General features: G+C 36.7%; 1 protein-coding gene across 1 annotated transcript; it reads right to left on the bottom strand.

Annotated features, from left to right (window-relative positions):
• Positions 1-166: 166 nt before the first annotated feature.
• Positions 167-25318, bottom strand: LOC117342266 (5'-nucleotidase domain-containing protein 3-like). The gene is made up of 16 exons (XM_033904356.1): positions 25150-25318; positions 24502-24677; positions 23792-23866; positions 23094-23149; positions 22155-22245; positions 21329-21397; positions 20371-20427; positions 19687-19747; positions 17297-17399; positions 11945-12046; positions 11350-11434; positions 9543-9629; positions 9117-9170; positions 7862-7948; positions 5901-5965; positions 167-2480 (listed from the first exon to the last, which is right to left on the bottom strand). Exons 1-16 carry the CDS (start codon positions 25316-25318, stop codon positions 2270-2272), a joined length of 1548 nt encoding a protein of 515 aa, XP_033760247.1. The 3' UTR covers positions 167-2269.
• Between the last annotated feature and the right edge of the window lie 700 nt (positions 25319-26018).

Below are 26018 nucleotides of genomic sequence, written 5' to 3'. Positions count from 1 at the left end.
TAAAGTAAACAGATTTTGCAGGACTTCTCATCTGCTATGATCAATCCTGTTTTAAGTTTGAAGACTTTCAGAATTTGGTTTGTTTATTTTGTTAAACGATCTACTATAAATATATTAACAGCCAGGGTCATTTAAAGACGTGCCAGGTTTTGGAGGTGGAGGAAAGCCGGACAACCTGGAGAAAAACCACCGGCCTACGGTCACTACCAGGCAACTGCCCCACATGGGTTTCGAATTCGCAATCCAGAGTGATAAAGTGTTGGGACAAATTAACCACCATGGCCCCACTTTAGAAAATATTTGTAGGAGTTATTTGATGGCAAATAACTATGTTTTTCATAAATTAAGGGGCGATAACTCTGTTACTAAGTTTGATGATAATCAGATAATATTTGTGGAAGTCAGTACATGGAAACAGCAGAAAACCAGACATTTCGTTCATCAAGGGGCCATAACTCTGGTAAATAAACTCTGGCACAAGTGGCAATCAAACCTGGCTAAGCTAGCCCTTCAGGCATTTAACCTTGTTACCAAGTTTGAAGAAGATCTGTTATGATTTGTTTCAGTCATTGCATGGAAAAGAAGAATGACAGACAGGCCAAATTAATACCCCCTTTTTTTGAAAGCAGGGGATAAAAAGGTATGTAGTATAGAATTAAAGTTTGGGGAGGGCAAATACTTATGATCCACACTGACTCTTAGCTTCCTTAATGAAGAAAGGGACATATTTGCATATAAATATGGTAATGTACTTTGATATAGGTGGCTATACATATAATGCTGCAATCTTGCAGTTTTAGTACAAGAAACTTAAAATCTGTGAATTGTGCTGCAAAAACAAAAACAAAAACAAACAAAAACATAAATACTTTACACAGATAACAAGGAAAATTGCAACAGACCAAGGATCTTTGGAACTATCTACTATTTGTCTAAAAAGACCTCAAACTGACAAGTGTTCGTTGTTACAAAAACATAATGCTCTCCCAATAAGGATACAAAAACTTGATGGTTTTGTTCATATATTGATATATGGTAAAGCATTTAGGGATCTCATTCAACTGTAAATATATTAAAGCAGTGCATAATACTTGTAGTTCTATTAAAGTCTGAAATTCCTAAAACAGTTCATACAGAACACAGTAGGTAAAAAGATATCGGCATGCAAATCGGAGAAATTGAAGTGTCTATAAAAAAATATCAAGAAATACACTGTATTTAAAAAAATATCACAAAAAGGAGATATAGCAAGTGGAAGACACATAGGAAAACTGGCAGTTGGGCATTAAAAATTGAAATACTCAAATCCATCTATTTTTTGGTTTTCTTGAATTTCAAAAATAATATGCTAACATGACCTTTCCATTTCAAAAATTCAATTGGAATTCCTATATAAATTAACCAGATAAGATCAGACACGGATCGAGAAGCTAAATTATTACTTTCCAGGCATTCTCTCTAATGCAAAATGCTTCGTTCAAAGTAAAGATTAAGCACAAATTCTACAAACATTAACAATCATGTCCATATTCTAATTTCCTGACATGGAAACATTTTCTGAACACATTAATCAGAACCCAAACTCAAATATCTAAAACCCCTCGTACTTATATGTTTTCTTCAATAATCCTACTTTTACTTTGTTAATGCCCATTCAATAACCCTTCCCAACCCTAAATTTATCTTCTTCTCATTCAGTCAATAACCCTTCCCAACCCAAACTTTATCTTCTTCCCATTCAGTAACCCTTCCCAACCCTAAATTTATCTTCTTCTCATTCAGTCAATAACCCTTCCCAACCCAAACTTTATCTTCTTCCCATTCAGTAACACTTCCCAACCCTAAATTTATCTTCTTCCCATTCAGTCAATAACCCTTCCCAACCCTAACTTTATCTTCTTCCCATTCAGTCAATAACCCTTCCCAACCCTCACTTTATCTTCTTCCCATTCAGTCAATAACCCTTCTCAACCCTCACTTTATCTTCTTCCCATTTAGTCAATAACCCTTCCCAACCCTCAATGTATCTTCTTCCCATTCAGTCAATAACCCTTCCCAACCCTAACTTTATCTTCTTCCCATTCAGTCAATAACCCTTCCCAACCCTAACTTTATCTTCTTCCCATTCAGTCAATAACCCTTCCCAACCCTAAATTTATCTTCTTCTCATTCAGTCAATAACCCTTCCCAACCCTAACTTTATCTGCTTTCACTCCCTTGTAAATTTTTCCTGCTGTTTGTTTCCCTTTGGTAGACCTCACTAGTCCTGTTACTGTATGTTGCTGTAAGTAGGTGATTCGTGGGGAAGGGCCATCCTGCGAGGATAGAATGTATGGTCAACAGGATACTCCAGAAGATTGACTACACTCGACATGTAGATATCAGCGAAGCGTGCCAGTCTTCGTGAGAAGTATGTTGGGTTATGGTACGTCCGGAATATGCTGCCAAATCTAGGGTTAAACAGGCTCTTTGTGAAGTTTCTGTAAATATACATCAATCCTCAAATCAGGAATAAACTCTACTGTTAACTGAAGATGAAATTGTACAAGAGGCCCATACGACCTGCAATGCTCACCTGGATATTTTGGATATTATGGCAGGATAATATTTTGCCATGTTTTCAGCTGTTTCTCCCAATAATGGTTCAAACAACAGGTGGAATAAATCCGGTCATTCTTAAAGAAGAAGGATTTTAAAGGTTTTTTTTTGCTATATTTTCTTTATTAGAGGCATTTGACCCCCTCTCTCCAGCCCTAAGGGAGCCATTCCCTCTTGTTTGTACAATATTCGATCTCCATTGCTCAAATTTCTTAAAAATCCATTCAGTCATTTAGGACTTATAACAATTTACAGTCAAACCTATGTATAAGGGACAACTAAGGAACAAGGTAAAAGTGTCCTTTACAGAGAGGTGTCCTTTATATAGAGGTTCAACATTTTATGGCCATAAACGAAGGACCAAGCATGAATAAAGTTTGATTACAGTACACTATATAACACTATATAAATTTATAACTATATGAAATTCAATTTAAAAAAGAAAAAGAACTTTAAAATAGGTGTTGTTAAGGAAAACCACGATTGAGCAATCATGTTACAAAATGGCCATAATAGCTGCCATGTAAAATTTGTACAAGGCCAAAAAATAACCCCACTTTGTTGGCTCCCCTTCCTTAACATTCCTACAAATTTTCAGCTCTATGGTACCAATGGAACTGGAAAAGAAACTTAAAATGTGTTTTTTAAGATGGCAGCCATGGTGGCCATCTCGGATTTTTGACCAACCGAAAAAAAAAGAAGATATTTGGTAAAAACCATCTCAGGATCATTTCAGACAAGTTTGCGCTAAATCCAACAGGTGGAACTTGAGAAGAAGTTTGAAATAGCTGTTGTTGAGGAAAACCATAATCGCTCAAACATGTTACTAAATGGCCACCATGTCAAAGGTTTAATTTTACCAGGCTGAAAAATAACAACATTTTGTTGGCTCCCCTTCCTTAACATCCCTACCAATTTCCAGCTCAATGGCACCAGTTGAACTGTAGAAGAAGATTAAAATGTCTTTTTCAAGATGTCTGCCATGGTGGACCAAACCGAAAAATATTAGCACTTGGTCAAGACCATCTCAGGATCATTAGGTAAGTGAAAGCTGAATATCACCCAGTGGAATTTGAGAAGAAGTTGTTTAGGAAAACCATGACTGGCTATAGTGCTCCAAAATGGTCACAGTACACGTGGGTCCATGTCAAAGATTTGAGCAGGCCGAAAAATAACAACACTTTGTTTGCTCCCCTACCTTAACATTCCCACCAAATTCCAGCTGAATTGAAGAAGAAGTTAAAAATGTGTTTTTCAAGAGGACTTCTATGGTGGCAAACTCGGATTTCGGACTGACATGAAAAAAATAATAACACTTGGTCAGGACCATCTTAGGATCATTCTAGGAGTTTAGTCCCACCTGTGGAACTTGAGAAGAAGTTTGTAATGTGAAAAGTTTACACACTGAGGACAGTGTACTGCGGAGGCGCACGGCGATGGACGAATCAGATAAGGTAATACTTGCGAAAATCCAAGATAACAGTCTGTTGGCCATTTTGTTTTCCAAACCAGACTAAAAATTGAATTGGCACAACTAGGGACCAAGGGGAGCCTACATATGAAGTTTGAGAAATATCCTTCCAGTCGCTTGAGAAATAGCGATAAAAATGATTGTTTAGGAATGGACCATGGATGTATAGACAGACCGCGGACAAGGGCGATTTGAATAGCCCGCCATTATCAGATGGTTGGCTAAGAATGCTGGATTATAAATATTCGTAATAGAGTTTGTTCCATTTACATTTAGATGTGTGTTACATTTTTCTTATGTTCATTAGAATATAAATATGTTACAAACGAGAAAACAATAATAAATCTGGGTTTTTAAAGGAAGACAATTCAAAGAAATAGAAGGCCACTTTTTTATGATATTCAAAATCATATGTGTGGTTGGACAAGAGTTGTTTGTTAGACTGTTTGACAAATGAACAGACTAGAGACTTGATGTTGATGTATGGACAAAGAATCTAAATGTCTACATTTCTTGCAATCAGTGACAAATATAAGTACATCTTATATTAAATGTCACTAATTTGAACAAACTTCCTAGTCCTTCAACCAAACATGCTACAAACCAAATATCAGGTCTCTGGACCTTTTGGTAAGTGAGAAGTCTTAGACATATTTTGTCTATTTGACCCTGTGACCTTGAATGAAGGTTAAGGTCATTCATTTGAACAAATATACTACAGACCCAATATCAAGTCCCTGGGCCTCTTGGTTATTGAGCAGAAGTCGTTTGTAGATTTTAGCCTATTTGACCCCTGTGACCTTGAAGGTCGGTCAAGGTCAACTATTTGAAAAAACTTGGTTGCCCTTTACCCTAGCATGCTACAGATCCAATATCAATTTTATTGACTGTTTGATTATTGAGAAGAAGTCCTGTAAATATTACAGCCTATTTTACCCCTGTGATCTTGAAAAAAGTCAAGGTCATTCATTTGAACAAACTTTGTAGTCCTTTTACCTAGCATGCTATGGACCTTATATCAAATCCCTGGGCCTCTTGATTATAGAGAAGATTTTAGCTGATTTGACAACTGTGACTTGAATATATTCCACGTCAAAGCTTAAGCTCACCTGCTCTTCTACAGGTCACAGGGGTCAAATAGCCTAAAATCTTGAAACCACTTCTTCTCAAAAACGGTCTTGACTGTGCCCCTATAAACATATCTTTCAAGGTCCAATTGACTATTTATTCACCCCAGCAACAGTGCATATTACCATACTTACCAAGTAATAAATACTTATCATGGACAACATATAGACTTTGACTCAAAGTAGAGGGTATTGTAGGACAATGGGATTTGTTAGCATTTTTACTGAAGTGTAATATATGTGGGTGGACTTTTTTTTTTCTTTTTTTTTTTCAGTTTTGAAATCTTTTTTATTCATCCTTTTACATATAGTATACATACAGGTACATTATATTACATGGTATAATAATACAGACCTATCATTACAGCAGTAAGATGTACAATACGTATTAAGTGATGAATAGAAAAAAAAAAGGATTGGTTGTTTTTTTTTAGAATACAGAGACAAACAAACAAACAACCTTCTACTCACGCTTTCTCTCATTTTAATATATTGTGTTTAAAGGTATAAAAAAAGAAAAACTTTTGACTTACTTTTAAGTACATGTTATGATATGTGTGAAGAAGATCTGAAAAATTATTCACTTATATAGACCATTTTTTCACAAAACTATCATACTCCATTTGTTTTATTAAAAGGCGTGGACTTATTGGTAGATATATATTGACTGAAATTCTGAAAGTGGTATCAAAGTTTACCCTTACCTTATTTCATCTCTTTCTTGGAGCCACACATGTAGGATTTCCTTTACCTCTGGACATTGGTCAACCTGGCATTAAAAGATGAAAATCTATAATCAAATAAACTTAAACTGAAGATCCCAGTTATGGTGACAGCAAGAAGATTGCTTACTTGAGAGAAGGTCAAGGTTGTTTAATTGAACAAACTCGACAGCCCTTCATTCCAGCATGTTACTGGCCAGATGTCATGACCCTTGGGCTCTCAATTCATGAGAATATCAATAAGTCATTTAAGACTGAAATACATTTTATCACTGTGACCTTGAAATTGGGTCAACATGATTCATTTTAATGAACTTTGTCGCCTTTTATCCAAGTCTGCTACAACCACCTTGAGGAGATATATTACTACAGGTACTTGCTCTAGGAGGTTATGAAAAGTTAATTTGTACAGGGATGAAATTGTGGTTTCATGATTGCTTGACCTCTTAGTGTTAATTTACCTGTAACAATGGTCATTTAACAACTAAATGTTGAATTAAGCATTCAATTGTTATATTTATGTCTAATCTAATTTACTTTCTCTCTTACTAACTCTGTCTTTAACAAATATGTGCTTTATTTTTGACCTGCCATTTCTTTAAATCAAATATATTTCTGTGATTGATTTAAATGTACAAGCATCTGACACTCAGCGCTAAGCCTAGCCATGAGCATGATAAGCATATAGTGCCAAAATAATGACATAGTAGCGCAATTGTTCTCAATCAGAGTAGTTACCATGTTTGATTCATCTGTAGTGCATTACAAAGCATTTCTGTGACATTGATCAAATTGATGTAACAGTCATGTCATGTGATCTGCACTGCATCTATTGTGCTCATAGATACAGCCCAGATTAGCATTGAAGTAACAGGAGACTAGGGGTGCCAGATGTTAATATTATCAAATGAATTCTCATTTTAACCTTACTGCAAATCAACAATACAAATATCCCTGTAAAAGGAAATTGCTTGAGTGTGATTTTTTCTCAACAACCTGGTGACATGAAGATAGAAGATTATTAGTACTTGACATAACAGAAGATCGAGCTATATTTATGTAACAGAGCGCAGGATTAATGTCTCCGCTAGGGATCGAACTCGGGACCTCTGGCTTACTAGTCTTACGCTCAACCAATCGAGCTAAAGAGAAGATCTCTCTAGCCGAGCTGTACATAGCGGCTAGTATTTACCAGGGTTACATACTCCCCCTCCAGGAAAGAACTCGTCCTCGAGTTTCCAGGGGTAACAGCGATGCTTTCGCAAGCAGCGATGAGTATCATTCCTGAGTCCCTACATGGGCGCCAATGCAACAGAGCGCTTGATTAATTAAATATAAATCACTGCCTCTGTTAGGGATCGAACCCGGGACCTCTGGCTTACTAGTCTTACTGCTCAACCGATTGCGCTAAAGAGAAGATCTCTCTAGCCGAGCGGTATATTGCGGCTAGTATTTACCAGGGTTATATTTATTTGTTCTGATTTAATGTAAAGGAAACTGTCATCAGAATACTTTTAATATTAATGTTACAAAATCATACCTGTATTTCTAATTAGCTGTCAAAGAAACTGTCATTCAAACAAATGACAACATCATACCTGTATTTCTAATTAGCTGTCAAAGAAACTGTCATTCAAACAAATGACAACATCATACCTGTATTTCTAATTAGCTATCAAAGATTTGTTTTTTTTGTTTTTTTTGTTTAACGTCCTATTAACAGCCAGGGTCATTTAAGGACGTGCCAGGTTTTGGAGGTGGAGGAAAGCCGGAGTACCCGGAGAAAAACCACCTGCCTACGGTCGGTACCTGGCAACTGCCCCGCGTAGGTTTCGAACTCTCAACCCAGTGGTGGAGGGCTAGTGATAAAGTGTTGGTACACCTTAACCACTCGGCCACCGCTATCAAAGAAACTGTCATTCAAACAAATAAAAACATCATACCTGTATTTCTTCGATCAGATTCTGGAGCACACACAACCATCTCACAGCCGCCTGGAAATCGTCTGAGTTTGACTTGCCGATCTCTGTCTGAAAAAAAGAGCAGTGCTATCCTCACAGAAAAATCTTTTCTACAGTTTTCAAACTTCAAACATCACAATTCAACTTTGCTAAGCTAATAAAGCTGCTATACTTTCTAACTTCAAACATCAAAATTCAACATTGCAAAACTATATTTTCAAATCTAACAACAAAATTCAACATTGCCAAGCTATCCTTTCAAACTTCAAACATCCAAATTCAACTTTGCTAAGCTATACGTTCAAACTTAATTTAATCCATCATCAAAATTCAACTTTGCCAAGCTAAAACTTATACCATTATATAAAACACCAAATGTTACCATCTTATACATTTAGCATGACAGTGTACATATGCTTGACAGATGTCTGATGAAGGTGGTAGAGAGTTAGTCACTGAAACGTACATACTAATCAATCCAACACCTGATGATATACCAATTAGTAAGTCACAGAGGTTGTTTTACCCACTAATTAAAGTCCATGGTGATATACCTATTAGTAAGTCACAGAGGTTGTTTTACCCACTAATTAAAGTCCAATTGGGTTTTTGGTTTGTTTTTGTTTAACGTCCTATTAACAGCCAGGGTCATTTCAGGACGTGCCAGGTTTTGGAGGTGGAGGAAAGCCGGAGTATCCGGAGAAAAACCACCAGCCTACGGTCAGTACCTGGCAACTGCCCCACGTAGGTTTCGAACTCGCAACCCAGTGGTGGAGGGCTAGTGTTAAAGTGTCGGGACACCTTAACCACTCGGCCACTGCGGCCCCTGTCCCATTGGGAATCTAAACTGGGACCTTAGTGATAATAATGCTCTACAGATTGAGCTTAAGAAACATTCCTTGATAGGTCTCAAGTAACCAGGTAGTAAATAGTGTTCTAAAATTAAAGCTACATACATTTATACAATTAATGTTAAGTACTGGTTTACTGAACAAAGTGGCTTTTTTAAACTTGAAGCAGGATGTGTTCCCACCTATAAATTGCTTCAAGTTTTTATGAAATCTTGACTTTAATCAACTTAATGATTATGACTAACTAAAATTCACTAATAAATTGAAATCAAAATAATGCTTTGAAATTATCCGGACTTGGTGTTTTAAATTTCACATTTTCACTTTTCTACAATTTGATAATCAGTTTTAAAGCACTGTTACTTAGCACTGTTAAAAGTGTTTACCTCTAGTTCAGGAATAATGGCACCTGTCTTCCAGCCATGCTTCAGTGACGGATCCTATAAAATACATCATACAATCTCGTCAAATACACAGGATCCTATAAAATACATCATACAATCTCATCACATACTTGGTTAGAATTTGAAATTAGGCCAAGGTCATCTCTCTAACTCAATTTGCTATTCATATCCCTAAAATCTAGTATGTCATATGCCAAATAGCATAACCTTAGGCTTCATGAATAAGAATAATCAAATGTCATTTCACTTATTTCACAGTTGTCCTTTGTGCAAGTGAGCTAAAATAAAACAGTCTAGTCCATACAGGAAGAAACAAAGCTGCAGTATTGTGTCTTGGCCTAACATCAAGTTTATTAAACTTTTAAGGACATCAACAAGGAAGAATGTGTCATAGTTACTGATACCTACCGCTAAATCACTGTAGACGTGGTCACCAAAATACAGAACCTTGGCTCCATGCCAGTCTGTCATCTGTCTGAAAAAATTGAAGTTTCCCTGGGAAAAAAAATTAGGAAGACTTGTGAAATAGAAAAGACAAAAACAATAAACATGAACTTTTCATCTTTAATTTATTTACTTACCACATTCAATATCTTTGTATGAAAATTGACAATGTTTATTCAATTTGAAAGGATAAGATAATATTATTGATAATTAATTTTCCCCTGAACAAAAGCAACAGAGAATATCCATTTAACCGTAATTCTAACTCAAAATTGATCAAAATATGAACAAAGAAACCACATTAGCATGGAGACCTGAACTACCAGGATGATAAAACTCTGTGCCCATATTCATGAAACCATGCTCAGACTCAAATACACATTTTGTGCTCAGACTCATATACCTTTGGTGATAATCCGATATCTGATTTTTCTTCAAAGATTTCAAGGAATTTGGAAAGACTATTATATAAAGTGAGACATTCAATGTTTAGGTTTTTTTTTAATCTGATATTTCATGAGTTAAGCTAGTTAAAGAAAGTTGGATTGAGGACAGATTTCATATTTGAGCATGAGAATGGCTTCATGAATATGGTTCATGTGTTCTAGTGGAGTAGGTAAGCATCTTCGGCTTCATAATATTGACTTCACCCACATACACATCTAGGTCAAAGTGACGACACCCGCCATACACATCTAGGTCAAAGTGACGACACCCACCATACACATCTAGGTCAAATCGACGTCACCCGCCATACACATCTAGGTCAAATTCACGACACCCGCCAAACACATCTAGGTCAAATTGAAGACATCCGCCATACACATCTAGGTCAAATTGAAGACATCCGCCATACACATTTAGGTCAAATTGACGACACTCGCCATAAACATCTAAGTCAAATTGACGACACCCGCCATACACATCTAGGTCAAATCGACGACAACCGCCATAGACATCTAGGTCAAAGTGACATCACCCGCCATACACATCTAGGTCAAAGTGACGACACCCGCCATACACATCTAGGTCAAAGTGACGACACCCGCAATACACATCTAGGTCAAAGTGACGACACCCCCATACACATCTAGGTCAAAGTGACGACACCCGCAATACACATCTAGGTCAAAGTGACGACACCCCCATACACATCTAGGTCAAAGTGACGACACCCTTTAAACACATCTAGGTCAAAATGACGACACCCGCCAAACACATCTAGGTCAAAGTGACGACACCCGCCAAACACATCTAGGTCAAAGTGACGACACCCCCATACACATCTAGGTCAAAGTGACGACACCCGCCAAACACATCTAGGTCAAAGTGACGACACCCGCCAAACACAACTAGGTCAAAGTGACGACACCCGCCAAACACATCTAGGTCAAAGTGACGACACCTGCAATACACATCTAGGTCAAAGTGACGACACCCCCATACACATCTAGGTCAAATTGAAGACATCCGCCATACACCTCTAGGTCAAATTGAAGACATCCGCCATACACATTTAGGTCAAATTGACGACATCCGCCATAGACATCTAGGTCAAAGTGACGACACCCGCAATACACATCTAGGTCAAATCGACGACATCCGCCATAGACATCTAGGTCAAGAGTAGTCTAGAGTTTTTTAGACTAATACATCCAAATAATACAGCCATGTAGGCAATCCAGACATGCATCAGTTATCAAATTATCCAACACTAAATTTTATAGCATAAAATAATCAATTACGATCTAACGATTAAATTCAAAATTACCTCCTGATAAACTCGATCTTTGCGTAAATGAGAAACTCTGTCCCAGTATTCCAGCTTTTTACAAGGGTCATAAATTCTGAACGGTCTGAAAGAATGTGAAACATTTTTATCATAATAAGCAATCATTTTAAGGATGCTGCAACTATAACTATTTTGTTTTGTTTTGTTGGTGTTTATGAATTCTACCATTTTAGTGACAAGCAGTGCATAACTTCAAATAATTAACTTAATTCACACCTAGATAATGAAATGATATATAAATTACAGGTGAAGTTTGGATTAGGAGATCATTATAAGATGTTACAAGTCCTTCAAAGCTTGATGTCAATGCATGGTAATGGAATTCATATTTAATTAACTGGAAATATCCATTTCAATTTTTGAGGAATTATTTCTTGATAGTGGAGTGTAAAACAAAATACAAACTGAATTCAATACTAGACAATGATTTAAATTACAGATAACAGAAGATGAAAATTTGATACCAAGGTTATTCCATGGCATTATTTACAAGATCCATCACAACTTTACAATAATAGTTACTGGACAGGTGTAAATCAATTTTAACTCAATGATATCATCTTTATTTTCCTACCTTGATGACTCATTAAAAAACTTTGGTTTCCTTGCATTGCAGATAATTACTTCAAACAGATCCATCCAATCATTTCCAATCAAGTACTTCATTCCAGCATTTCTGAAATTCACAAATATTTCTATCATCAATGTAATAACACCCATTACGTAAAGATAAAGTAGGATATCAAATTAGACTTTGTTTAATTTGCGATTTTATGTAGTTTTTGTTTTTGAGAGCCTCGACAATTAAAAGCCAACAAGTTTTTAAAAGGTATTGAATGAAAGAATAAATACTTGATGATTAAAAGAATTTTATCATTTTGTATTTGTAATATACTGTGTAGTTTAAAAGGAAATAGCAGAACTGCATATTGTTTATTTTCTTTAAATTAACCCATCAGCCTTTTGGTTTGGTTTGCTTTTCTTTACATGTCCTATTACTATTATTATAGGAACAGCCGGGTCATTTAGGAACGTGCCTAGTTTTGGAGGTGGTCATTCTGTTTAACAAATTTAGTAGCCCTTCACACCAGCATGCTACAGGCCCTTAGGGCAGGTGAGCTAAACAAGAGGCCCAGAGGGCCTGTATCGCTCACCTGGATTTCATGAGATATGAAACAAGAATGATGATTAAGTATATTAAATTTTGTCACTGGTATTGCTATGTCAATATATCATAGGCATTTTATATGGGTACGTGAGGATTTTATGTCAAAAAATGCATTAATCCATGAAATAAAATTAACTTTTGGCAAAACCCATAGGGATGCTACCACACAAATGTGAGTGATATCCATTGCTTAGTTTCAGAAAAGAAGTTGTTTAAACCCATTGACCCCTTTTGACCCCGCCCTCTGCACCCCGGGAGGAGTGGGGGTCAGTTCCTTCCTTTATAAAATTTTGAATCCCTACCCAAAAGGATGCTACCAGGCAAATATGAGCAATATCCCTTGCTTAGTTTCAGACAAGAAGTTTTCATATCAATATAGCCCAATTGAACCCTCTTGGCCCCGCCCCTCAGGCTCCTGGGGGATAAGCCTCACCATTTGTACAATTCTTAATCCCCACCCAATACTGATGCTACCAGGCAAATATGAGCAATATCCATTGCTTGGTTTCAGAGAAGAAGCCCTTTATATTAAGAGAGCCAAATTGACCACATTTGGCCCCGCCCCTCAGACCCCTGGGGTGTCAGCTCCATCATTTGTACAATTTTTAATCCCCACCCCATAGTGATGCTACCAGGCAAATATGAGCGATATCCATAGCTTGATTTCTGAGAAGAAGTCATTTATATTAAGAGAGCCAAATTGACCCCTTTTGGCCCCTCCCCTCAGACCCCTTGGGGGTCAGTCCCATCATTTGTACAATTTTGAATCCCCACCCCATAGGGATGCTACCAGGCATATATGAGTGATATCAATTGCTTAGTTTCACAGCAGAAGTCTTTTATATCAATGCTGTAAAACTGACCCCTTTTGGCCCCACCCCTCAGACCCCAGGGGGTCAGTCCCTTCATTTGTACAATTTCAAATTCCTACCCCAAGGTAATGCTACCAGTAAAATATGAGAGATATCCATTGTTTGGTTCCAGAGAAGAAGTCGTTCATATCAATATAGCCAAATTGACCACATTCCGCCCCACCCCTCAGGCCCCTGGGGGGTCAGCTCCATCATTTGTACAATTTTTAATCCCCACCCCATAATGATGCTACCAGGCAAATATGAGCGATAGCCATTGGTTGGTTTCAGAGAAGAAGTCGTTTATATCAATATAGCCAGATTGACCACATTTGGCCCCGCCCCTCAGGCCCCTGGGGGGTCAGCCCCATCATTTGTACAATTTTGAGTCGCCTACCCATAGGGATGCTTCTGGCCAAATTTGGTCAAATTCTGATGTGTGGTTATGAAGAAGAAGTCAATTGTTGACGGATGGACGGACGGACAACGGACGGTATGGCATAAGCTCACCTTGGTCCTTCGGACCAGGTGAGCTAAACAAGAGATCCCAGAGGGATCTTGGCGCCCACCATTGAATGATCTTTATAGGTTCCATGTAAGATTGATCTTTTCTCTACTTTTCCCTTCCTCTAAGTCTTACTAATCTGTGTAAATTCAGAAACAGCCCTCTAGTACTTTTCAAACAAGGGGAACCTATATATAAAATTTAAGATTTAGCGATAATGGCTGTCTGTTGTTTTCGGATTGGTCCCAAAATGCAACACCAGGGACCAAGGAGAACCTACATATGAAATTTGAGAAAGATCCCTTCATTACCTTCTGTAAAATAGCGATAACAAACTTCAATTGTCAAAATACAAGATAGCTGCCTGTCGGGCAGGTTGTTTTCTGACTGGTCTCAAAATCCAATATGCATAACTAGGCACAGAGGGCAACCTACAAATGAAATTTCACAAAGATCCCTTCAGCAATTTCTAATAAATAGCGATAACAAACTTCAATTGTCAAAATCAAAGATGGCTGCCTGTCGGCCATGTTGTTTTCCTATTGGTCCCAAGAATTAGATGCAATATGCAGAACTACAGACCAAGGAGAACTTTCAAAAATGTTTGAGAAAGATCCCTTCAGTACTTTCTCAGAAATAGCGATAACAAACTTCAATTGTCAAAATCCAAGATGGCTGCCTGTTGGCCATGTTGTTTTCCGATGAGTCTCAAAATGCAATATGCATAACTAGGCACAAAGGGGAACCTACATATGAAATTTGAGAAAGATCCCTTCAGTACTTTCTCAGAAATAGCGATAACAAACTTCAATTGTCAAAATTCAAGATGGCTGCCTGTCGGCCATGTTATTTTCCGATTGGTCTCAAAATGCAATATGCATAACTAGGCACCAAGGGGAATCTACATATGAAATTTGAGAAAGATCCCTTCAGTACTTTCTCAGAAATAGCGATAACAAACTTCAATTGTCAAAATCCAAGATGGCTGCCTGTCGGCCATGTTGTTTTCCGATTGGTCTCAAAATGCAATATGCATAACTACAGACCAAGGGAAACCTACATATGAAATTTGAGAAAGATCCCTTCAGTACTTTCTCAGAAATAGTGATAACAAACTTCAATTATCAAAATCCAAGATGGCTGCCTGTCGGCCATGTTGTTTTCCGATTGGTCTCAAAATGCAATATGCATAACTAGGCACTAAGGGGAATCTACATATGAAATTTGAGAAAGATCCCTTCAGTACTTTCTCAGAAATAGCGATAACAAACTTCAATTGTCAAAATCCAAGATGGCTGCCTGTCGGCCATGTTGTTTTCCGATTGGTCTCAAAATGCAACATGCACAACTAGGCACCAAGGGAAACCTACATATGAAATTTGAGAAAGATCCCTTCAGTACTTTCTCAGAAATAGCGATAACAAACTTCAATTATCAAAATCCAAGATGGCTGCCTGTCGGCCATGTTGTTTTCCGATTAGTCTCAAAATGCAATATGCATAACTAGGCACCAAGGGGAGCCTACATGTGAAATTTGAGAAAGATCCCTTCAGTACTTTCTCAGAAATAGCGATAACAAACTTCAATTGTCAAAATCCAAGATGGCTGCCTGTCGGCCATGTTGTTTTCCTATTGGTCTCAAAATGCAATATGCATAACTAGGCACCAAGGGGAGCTTACATATGAAATTTGAGAAAGATACCTTCAGTACTTTCTCAGAAATAGCGATAACAAACTTCAATTGTCAAAATCCAAGATGGCTGCCTGTCGGCCATGTTGTTTTCCGATTGGTCTCAAAATGCAATATGCATAACTAGGCACCAAGGGGAATCTACATATGAAATTTGAGAAAGATCCCTTCAGTACTTTCTCAGAAATAGCGATAACAAACTTCAATTGTCAAAATCCAAGATGGCTGCCTGTCGGCCATGTTGTTTTCCGATTGGTCTCAAAATGCAATATGCATAACTAGGCACCAAGGGAAACCCACATATGAAATTTGAGAAAGATCCCTTCAGCACTTTCTGAGGATTAGCGATAACAAGAATTGTTTACGGACGGACGGAGGGACGGACGGAGGGACGGACGGACCACGGACCACGGACGCAGGGCGATTTAAAAACTGATCTCTGTATGGTTCCAATATCTACCCCCCCCCCCCCCCCCCCCCCCCCCCCCTACTAAAACAATAAGTTTTAGCCAAAAAAGTGCATACATTTATGACAGATAGAAATAGTCTTAATTATGTTATGTAAATAAATATAATATACACACTGTATATACATAACAGGATAAGGCTGTCCACTGTATAGGTATAAGTGCCATGCTGGGCCCATAACCCCTGACTGAAGGGAAGGGTCTGTCCCCCATGGTGACCATATGGTACAGGAGACATCCTAAGCTAAAGGTAGTTTAAAAAGGTTGTGTTTGTTTTATATTTAAAACAATAAGTAACTTAATAACTATTTTAATGTGGACTATAATATCCATACCATTAGATGCAGTAAGTGGTCTAGAATTTATACATTGTTTTATAATTCAATAGACAACATAGTTTAGAAGCTGGGTAGCTTTTGCTGTAATGTACAGTAAATATAAGTCTGTATTTCTAAGGTAATATTTATACTTGATAATGGTTTTATGTAATTTTTATATCAGTAGAAAATAGAAGAAGTCCTCTTTTAGATACAACTTTTATATTGATTGTAAATAGTGAAGGGATGAGCTGTAACTATAAAGTAAGGGCTAAGAGCCCAAAATAGGGGATTACAAAATAAGGGGAATCTAAAGAAGGAGAACATTCCATTAGGAGAAGAATCTAGGATTCCAAAATAGGAGAATGTACTAGAAAGGGAGATTCCATTAGAAGGACTATATCAATTGGAAGGAGGTTTTCTTGGATACTTTAATATTATATATATATTCAGACTCTGGTTTAGAGTCGACAGTGAACAGTCAAGTTCCAAGTATGGATGATCGAGATATATGGGTGTGACTGAGAGCTGGTGAGAACTATGTACCTCAAGATATGTATTCATGCTTATAGTTAAAATAAAACATGAGGAATGGCAACCAATGGACTGGTGTGATATATTTTGTGACATCATCATGGAGAACAATTATTACATAAGGATTATGGCCGAAAACGACATTCGGTCATACATTACACAGGTTTTTATGGTAAGTAGAGTGTTATGTTATGTTAGTTGTTAATTACATGATCGATACCTTTCTATCAAAGACTAATTTAGGATCACTTGAATACCCTGTGTTCTGTAAACTATTGACATGGTCCCTACATGCATATGAGTTTCGGTTAACAAGATTTTTTTTTTATTCTCTTTAAATTAATATTTTCAATCTCTAAGATTTTTTTCTCAATTCAGATGTACATGCACTTACACAAAAGGAAATCCACTATTGGTTATAAGGAATAACTTCTTGTTGGAGTCGATGAGACGGTGAAGGACCTGGCTGATCTCTGGTCCCCTCTCCAGGTACTTTGCTGTGGAGATAAGGATATAAATTTAAGTGCAATCAATGATTGCGAAGCTCACCGGCAGCAGCAATCACACTATGTATTCATTTTTCATGTATGTAGAAGCATGTCATTTTTAAATTGTGCGTCACTCCTAGACCTCTAATGGATGTATAAACCAAAATAGAAGGGTGTGAGGTGTATACCTTTGGACTTACAAGCTTTCCAAAAACTTACCCAAAAAATTAAAGTGGGTTCTGGTGCCAAAAACCAAAACTTTTAAAGTGGATTTTAGTGCCGATAACATTCCGTCCACAAAATGGTCAAATGCGAAAAAATTACGATTTTTTTCTGCATGATTTTACCATAACATCACTCCAAGACCTCTAATGAACTTTCAACCAAATATCATGACTCTGGGCCTGTCCATTCTCCAAAAGAAGTCGCTTATAAAGGGAAAGCTGATGGACGACAACAGAAATTCACGTACAGATGTAGTTGTCATAATGCCAATGGCTGACTAATTTCCTTAGCAGCATGGTTGTCATGGCAACAACACCTATATAGTGCTATTTGGTATATCCCAATACTCCGTTTACCAAATTTGATCAAAATCAGACGATATCTAAATTTTGACCAATCAGAGGCCTGGATTATGACAATTTGGAAAAATCTAATGGGTCGAATTACAAGCTTTGTTTACTAATAAATTTGACCAAAGATTAACAAAATTGGCCAAATGACTGAGGAGTTATAGCTCTTTAATGGAATAGCTTTTATTGTAGCAGGTTACCATAGCAACCATACTTTTGAGAAACAAGAGGTCCATGGGCCTTAATGGTCACCTGAGTTTTGAAATACTAAAGGTACTTTAATCGACTCTTTTTGGCCCCGCCCATCAGCCCAGGGGGTCAATCAGGGCCAACATGTGCATACTATCAAACTGTCATCCCATGGTGATAATGTTAACCAAATTAGAATGAATTCCAATACAAATCCAACAAATTATAGTCAAAAATGTGATTCCTCTATATAAACTATAGTAAAGTTTACCTCCTCCCCAGGGGCAAACGTGAGACCCAAGGGTCACGAAATTCACAATTTTGGTAAAGCACCTTAATACCCTTCCATCAAGGAAGAGTGTTGGATTCCACCGATCTGAGTGTATAGAAGAAGATTTATTAAAGTTTAGATCAATTTGACCCTTTTTGGCCCTGCCCCTCAGGCTTCTTGGGGGTGGGGACCATATAATTCACACTTTTGGTGGACCTATAATCATAAAAGCTTCCTGCTAAATTTCATTGAATTTGGTTCAGCGGTTTTGGAAAAGAAGTCGAAAATGCGAATTGTTTACGGACTCACAACGGACGACGGACACATGACGAAGGACAGAAGGAGATTAGAATAGGTCACTTGAACAAAGCTCAGGTGACCTAAAAAAGTTGCATGAACATTTTTTGTGTAAAGTTTATAATTCTTAATTCAACTTTCCTATAAAAACTTGAAATTGGATGACAAAACCATTAACATTTTTTGCTTTGGTCTTGATGTTTATGGCAAACTTATTCTATATTTGCCAATCACCAAATACACCAAAAATATATCTATCTCTTTTTACCTAAATATATCTCTACTTACCTAAATATATCTCTACTTACCTAAATATATCTCTACTTACCTAAATATACATCTACTTACCTAAATATATCTCTGTGTACCTAAACATAACTCTACTTACCTTAATATATCTCTATGTATCTAAATATATCTCTACTTGCCTAAATATATCTCTACTTGCCTAAATATATCTCTACTTACCTAAATATATTATTCTCTACTTACCTAAATATATCTCTACTTACCTAAATATATCAATCTCTACTTACCTAAATATATATCTACTTACCTAAATATATCTCTGTGTACCTAAACATAACTCTACTTACCTAAATATATCTCTATGTATCTAAATATATCTCTACTTGCCTAAATATATCTCTACTTACCTAAATATATTATTCTCTACTTACCTAAATATATCTCTACTTACCTAAATATATCTCTACGTACCTAAATATATCATTCTCTACTTACCTAAATATATATCTACTTACCTAAATATATCTCTACTTATCTAAATATACATCTACTTACCAAAATATATCTCTACTTACCTAAATATATCTCTACGTACCTAAATATATATCTATGTACCTAAATATATCTCTCTGTACCTGAATATATCTCTCTGTACCTGAATATATCTCTCTGTACCTAAATATATCTCTACTTACCTAAATATATCTCTACTTACCTAAATCTTCCATAATTTTTGCATGCAAAATTCCTGACATGTGTACTCCCTGGACTGCTGACTGTAAACAAAAAATTAGTAATTTGACATTATCATAACAGCACGAATCTTCATAATATTATAGAGCCCAAAAAGCACTTCTTCATTAGATTGAAATTTTAATGCTGAGAATTGTTTCAACTCAGTGGAGTCATCATCAGAGCAACAATGAAGGCTCCCCCCCGAGTAAAGATTTTGAGTTGGATTCTAAATATTAGCATCAAATATTGATGTTGGCATCTGCAGATCATTACACACGATGGATGATGCACAAATCACGACAGACACCACCGGACAAAAGGTGATCGCAATAGGTTGACTGACACTTCGTCTCAGGTGAACTAATGAAGTGGTATAACTGTTTGGCTACATTTCAATATCAAAACTAGAGCACAGAATGCTCAAGGTATGATCCCATATTAAACTGAATCTTACTCCATAATATTCACCCCAGCCTCATAAATAACGCATCTTTGATAAAACATTGTACTGGTATTGAACTCTCGCGCAACTCAACAGGCATGAGTCCTGCTAATCTATAATTGGCTGAAATTGACAAACACCCACATCATAAAACACATAAACATATTGTCAAATACTTACCCTCACATCATAAAACACATACACATATTGTCAAACACTTACCCTCACATCATAAAACACATATTCAGGATCATATGGGATTTCCTTCTGCATAAAAAACTGAAAGGAAGAAATTTGAAAGACAAATTAAGGGCAGCAAAATCAATAATGATATTTTTAATATTGATCTAAAACTAACTTGACATGTACTTCAGAAATTTAGCGAGGATGCTCTTTGATCCTTGAGTTTCAGAACTACTGGTATTACATCAGAAACATCGATAACACACAATGTAATATGTTTATCTCTGCATACATGTACATATATACATGTTCATGTGTACATGTACTGTGTATGTGTTCATGTATACTGGATGTTGGTTGTTGGAGAATATTTTCTCCTCTGGCGATAGCAAGGTGTTGATGCTATGAAATAATTCATGGAATTTGGTGATAAAATGATGAATCTGTAGATATTTAAAATTGACATTTAAAGGAGAGGCTAAAAGGCTCTAATGGTCACCTGATAACAATGGGTAAATAATGTTAGGTTGTCAATGAATAAAGTCCCAAACCACTTTTATTACCAGCTAAAGCAGTACCAGATATATACTGTAAGACTACATAGGAGACAATATAACTCGGATAAATGAACATCACAAGGGACCTTATTCAGGAAAATTACATCCAAGGGAAATTACTCTTGTATTATGTGACTGATAAGGTGATGACACCTCACTTACTAGCCCGAGTTTCCTCTGGCCCTAACACCATGTCTGGTGTAGGGCCAAAGCGCACTACTATATGAAAACGTGGAATCCTCCGACACCGTTTGGGTGTCACAAAAAATTTGGTGCAAATACAATAAAATCGGGTGTGACATAACACCTACCTTACATATATGGATAAATGAGATACTTATTTACCACAGAGCACCCATTTTATTCCCCCAACAGGTTCTCAAGTGAATATATAATCAAACTGATGTAATATATATGTGTATCACAAAATGTAAACTCACCTCGGTAACATCCGCTAGCAGTGTCATCTCTGGAACAGCAAACAGGTCAACAAGCTGGTGCATGGGGCCCTAAAACAGATTGTCATAAAGTTGAACCTCAAACAGGTCAACAAGCTGGTGTCTGGGGCCCTCAAACAGATTATCAAACAGTTGAACCTCAAACAGGTCAACAAGCCGGAGCCTAGGGCCAGCTAAAACAGATTGTCAAACAGTTGAACCTCAAACAGGTCAACAAGCTGGTGCCTGAGGCCCTAAAACAGATTATCAAACAGTTGAACCTCAAACAGGTCAACAAGTTGGTGTCTGGGGCCCTAAAACAGATTATCAAACAGTTGAACCTCAAACAGGTCAACAAGCTGGTGCCTGAGGCCCTAAAACAGATTGTCAAACAGTTGAACCTCAAACAGGTCAACAAGTTGGTGTCTGGGGCCCTAAGACAGATTGTCAAACAGTTGAACCTCAAACAGGTCAACAAGCTGGTACCTGGGGCCCTAAAACAGATTGTCAAACAGTTGAACCTCAAACAGTAGCATGACTTCAGTCATAATTATATTTAATTTGACAGGAAATATAACATGGATACTGAGGTGCAGAGAATATTTGGAATATGGGCCAGGGAGTCGTTAAAATATTTTAAACAAATCTGGTGTTTGAACTTAGAATGTATGTCAAGGTAATTTAGTTTTCAAATGCTACTGGTACAATATCATAACCTTGGTCATATTAGTTATTGAGAAGTAGGTCACACAGAAAGGTCATTCATTAGATGTCACACCATGTTGCAAGCCCATTGGAGTAAAAATGATTAAATTCAGTTTCAACTTACAGTTCCATAGAATGTATTCATGTCCTTAAGAGCAACATGGGTTCCATTGTAGTAAGCTTTCACCTCACTGTCTGGCACCTGCTGTAGACCCCTGGTAAAATTTAGCAAACAGTGATGTACAAAAAACAAGAGGCCCAGAGGGCCTGAATCACTCACCTGGATATTTCATCAAATTATTGAAATATGACAAACACTTTTTTTTTAATTACATGTATATAAATAACCACCTTCCCAGTTAGTATCTAAAATTGATTTAATCTGTATAAATAAACATAAAGATGTTACTAGGTAAATATGAGCAATATGAATTGCTTGGTTTCAAAAATGAAGTCCCTTATATTAGTATGGACACATTTTGGCCCCGCCCCTCTGGACGCCGGGCGGTCAACCCCACCATTTGTACAATATTTAATTCCAACCCCATAGTGATGCTACTAGGCAAATATAAGCAATATTCATTCCTCGGTTTCAGAGAAGAAGTCACTTATATCAATCAAGCCATTTGGCCCCGCCCCTCAGGCCCCTGGGGGGGTCAGCCCAATCATTTGTACAATTTTGAATCACCACCCCATAGTGATGCTACCAGACAAATATGAGCGATATCCATTGCTCGGTTTCAGAGAAGAAGTAGTTTATATCAATATAGCCCAATTGACCACATTGGCCCCTCCCCTCACGCACCTTGAGGTCAGCCCCATCATTTGTACAATTTTGAATCCCCACATAATGGTGATGCTACCAGACAAATATGAGCGATATCCATTGCTCGGTTTCAGAGAAGAAGTCGTTTATATCAATATAGCCCAATTGACCACATTTGGCCCTGCCCCTCAGGCCCCTTGGGGGTCAGTCCCATCATTTGTACAAAATTTTATAAGTAATATCTTTTTATAAATTATATTAAACACTAAAGGCACTTATGGTAGTAAAACTATTTACCTGAACACTGTACCAAGCTGTATGTTGTGGAAGGAATCAAGCTTCATCATTAGGCCCTTTATTAATGAAAATCATACATATTGTATAAACAATCTCCATTAGATATGTTCTATATTGAATACATTTAGATGAAAAAGATGGGAACAAATTATAGATAAGATAAATTTAATACACAATTACAGTGAAAAACTAATTGTACGGGTAAAATATTTTATCTTTTATTATCAAAACATTAGCAAGGTAGACATGTCACTGAAACAAATGCAGTATTTTAAAAGTACATTATGAAGTTATACTAACATAGACATTAAAAAAAAAGTACTGTGCATACAACTGTTACCAGTGAAAAATAACTAACTTGTTGAAAACTACTTTTCTATCCAAAACAGCATAATTGCAACAACAAAAAAAGAAAAAAAAAAAGGCTTAAATTTAATATAATTTGAAATTTTCAAAACAACTTTAGGGCTCTTTTCCAGCAAAATATCTACCTGAAAGGAAGAGTCCATGAAGACAACCAAAAGAAATATGTCAATTCAAGCATTACCATATCATCAACATGATTTTCTCCAGCATCCATCAATCATGCATACAATTTCTGAAGTCCTCCTATAGGATTCATATATATTACAGGAATACACTTACCTTTGTATACTAATAGGAAAATAAAACTTCTCTGATATTACAGTAAAACTCACTCTTTGTATATCATAGTGAAGTCCACGAATAGAGAAATCTTTCACATATTTTATGTTCATGATGGAATCTGGATACTGCAAGGGAAAAAAAAAACACATTTGAGAAAGCTTATTAAAACTGCAATTAAGAAATCAGTGTGTTTTCATTTACTTACTAAATATTAGTGAGGAAAATTTCTATAGACATAGTTCAAATGAGGTTTTGCATTGTGGAAAGCATTTTATGAAACATGTTCAACTCTGGGAAATAACAGAAAACCCCTACAGCGATCTTCAAACAAAATGTTAGTACCCTTGTACTTCTATAAAGAGTGTTCCGAGGCGTCTATAGCAGGGAGTGTGTCACAAAAATATCATTTTTGTTTTTTCTCAAAATTTCATATACATCCCTTATTTTCCATATTTCTTGACGGTTTTTCTTTTTTCCTTGTCATCATTTGCCTCATTTTATTATTTATTCTATTTTTTATTATGCATTCAAAATATTTCAAATATTGGAATTATTTCATGAATCATGAACACGGTCATCTGATCTATTATATATATATGAGTGTTCAGTTTCCGTGTTGATCATATCAACTCTTATCAGACAGACTGACTACTGCTTACTATACATAGCACCTCTTTACTGAGTTGGGGAATAATCAAAAGGATTCTAAACTTTTACTGTCTGACCTGCAACAGACAATGTGTCACTATGACTACAGTACCCTGTATTTGTTGACAAGACTCTCACGACCCAGATCGTAGATGAGTTGATGGAGAGCTGGAGTATAGGAGGCCAATGTGTAGTCATAATCAAATCCATAGACATCAATGCTATCCAGTCCCGTCTCATTATTGGCAAATATGGCTTTAGGATTAACTAGCCTGCTTCCGGTGACATCTGAAACAATTTTGGTTTGAGCAGTTCACCCTTTCAAAAATATCATATATAACATGTCATTGATACATGCACATGCAGATATGCACATAAATATCAATTTTACAAAAAGCCAAGGAATTGAATTTTTAAACAATAACTAAATGTACATTGTATGATCAAGAAGTAGCATCAGTGAATGGGATACATTTATGTTAAAAAATGATTAACAGGTAATTCCCAGGCATGGGTACAATGGAGGTCAGACGATGGTGTATCAGCTGTGTATTGCTTTCTATGGAGCTGTGGTGATCTCTACTCCAACAATGTTAGAGGTTTTACACGGCGAGATACGGCAAAATCATATCCGATAGAAAAAGAGCCGACCAGCGGCCTCTTATGTTATAGGAGTAATAGCAAGTGTCATGATCCACATATCTACTTCAGTAGCTGAAGTTCAGTAACCAGAATATATACACTGTAGCCGGCCGGTTACCGTATGCCTTCTCTTTTTCTACTTGGTATCTCTTCAGCCACTCGTCCCTTTTATTGTCGGAAATGTTAACTGAACAGCTTCTCACATGTGTCTTTTTTATCACGTGTCGCGTTACTGTGGTACATTTTACAGTTGAGAAACATCGTCTGACTGCTATGTTGACATTCATTTTCGACATAAAGGCCGGTTACTTTAAGCTGGGCGAGTACAAAACCCGGAATGCACTCAGGCGTGAAGAGATTTTTGTTGATTTATTGTGTTTATTAGGTCATAATTCCGTTATTACTGAATGGAGTTTTGTTCGGATACCAGCAGTAAAAGGGTTGATTTATCCCCTTTAAAATGGTATAAGTTATATTTAACAGTATCAAAAATTAGAAGTGAAAGTGGTGGCCGGAATGAACCCATATGGAATAAAAATGTCGATATTTACAACTGTTTTCGTTATAATAAATACCCATATCTCAAATATTACTGAACAGATTTTTGTTCGAGAACCACACAAAAACGGAGAATTTAGTACTCTTTCACATGGTATAAACTGTTTGAATACATGTTCGATATTACTTTCAAAAGTGGTGGCCGGAATGAATTGATGTGGTGTGAAAAAATAGCAAAATCGTCAAAGTTACATGTAAATTTCCATCTTTATTGGTCAATAACTCTTTTATTACTTAACCGATTTCTGTTCGGAACACACTCTGGACAAGATAATTTTATAGGCTTTAAGCTGATATAACTTTTATTAATATTCATTACAAATTCGGTGCAAAAGTGGTGGCCGGAATGAACCTAGTTGAAATTCACGGACGCCATTTTACGAGTATGTCCAAGCCGATACCACACTACGTCTATACTAAAACAACATA

The sequence above is a fragment of the Pecten maximus genome, chromosome 14, assembly GCF_902652985.1.
Source record: "Pecten maximus chromosome 14, xPecMax1.1, whole genome shotgun sequence".
Taxonomy (NCBI): Eukaryota; Metazoa; Mollusca; class Bivalvia; order Pectinida; family Pectinidae; genus Pecten; species Pecten maximus.
The sequence above is the reverse complement of the archived record's forward strand: the minus strand, read 5'-3'. Positions and strand labels throughout refer to the sequence as shown.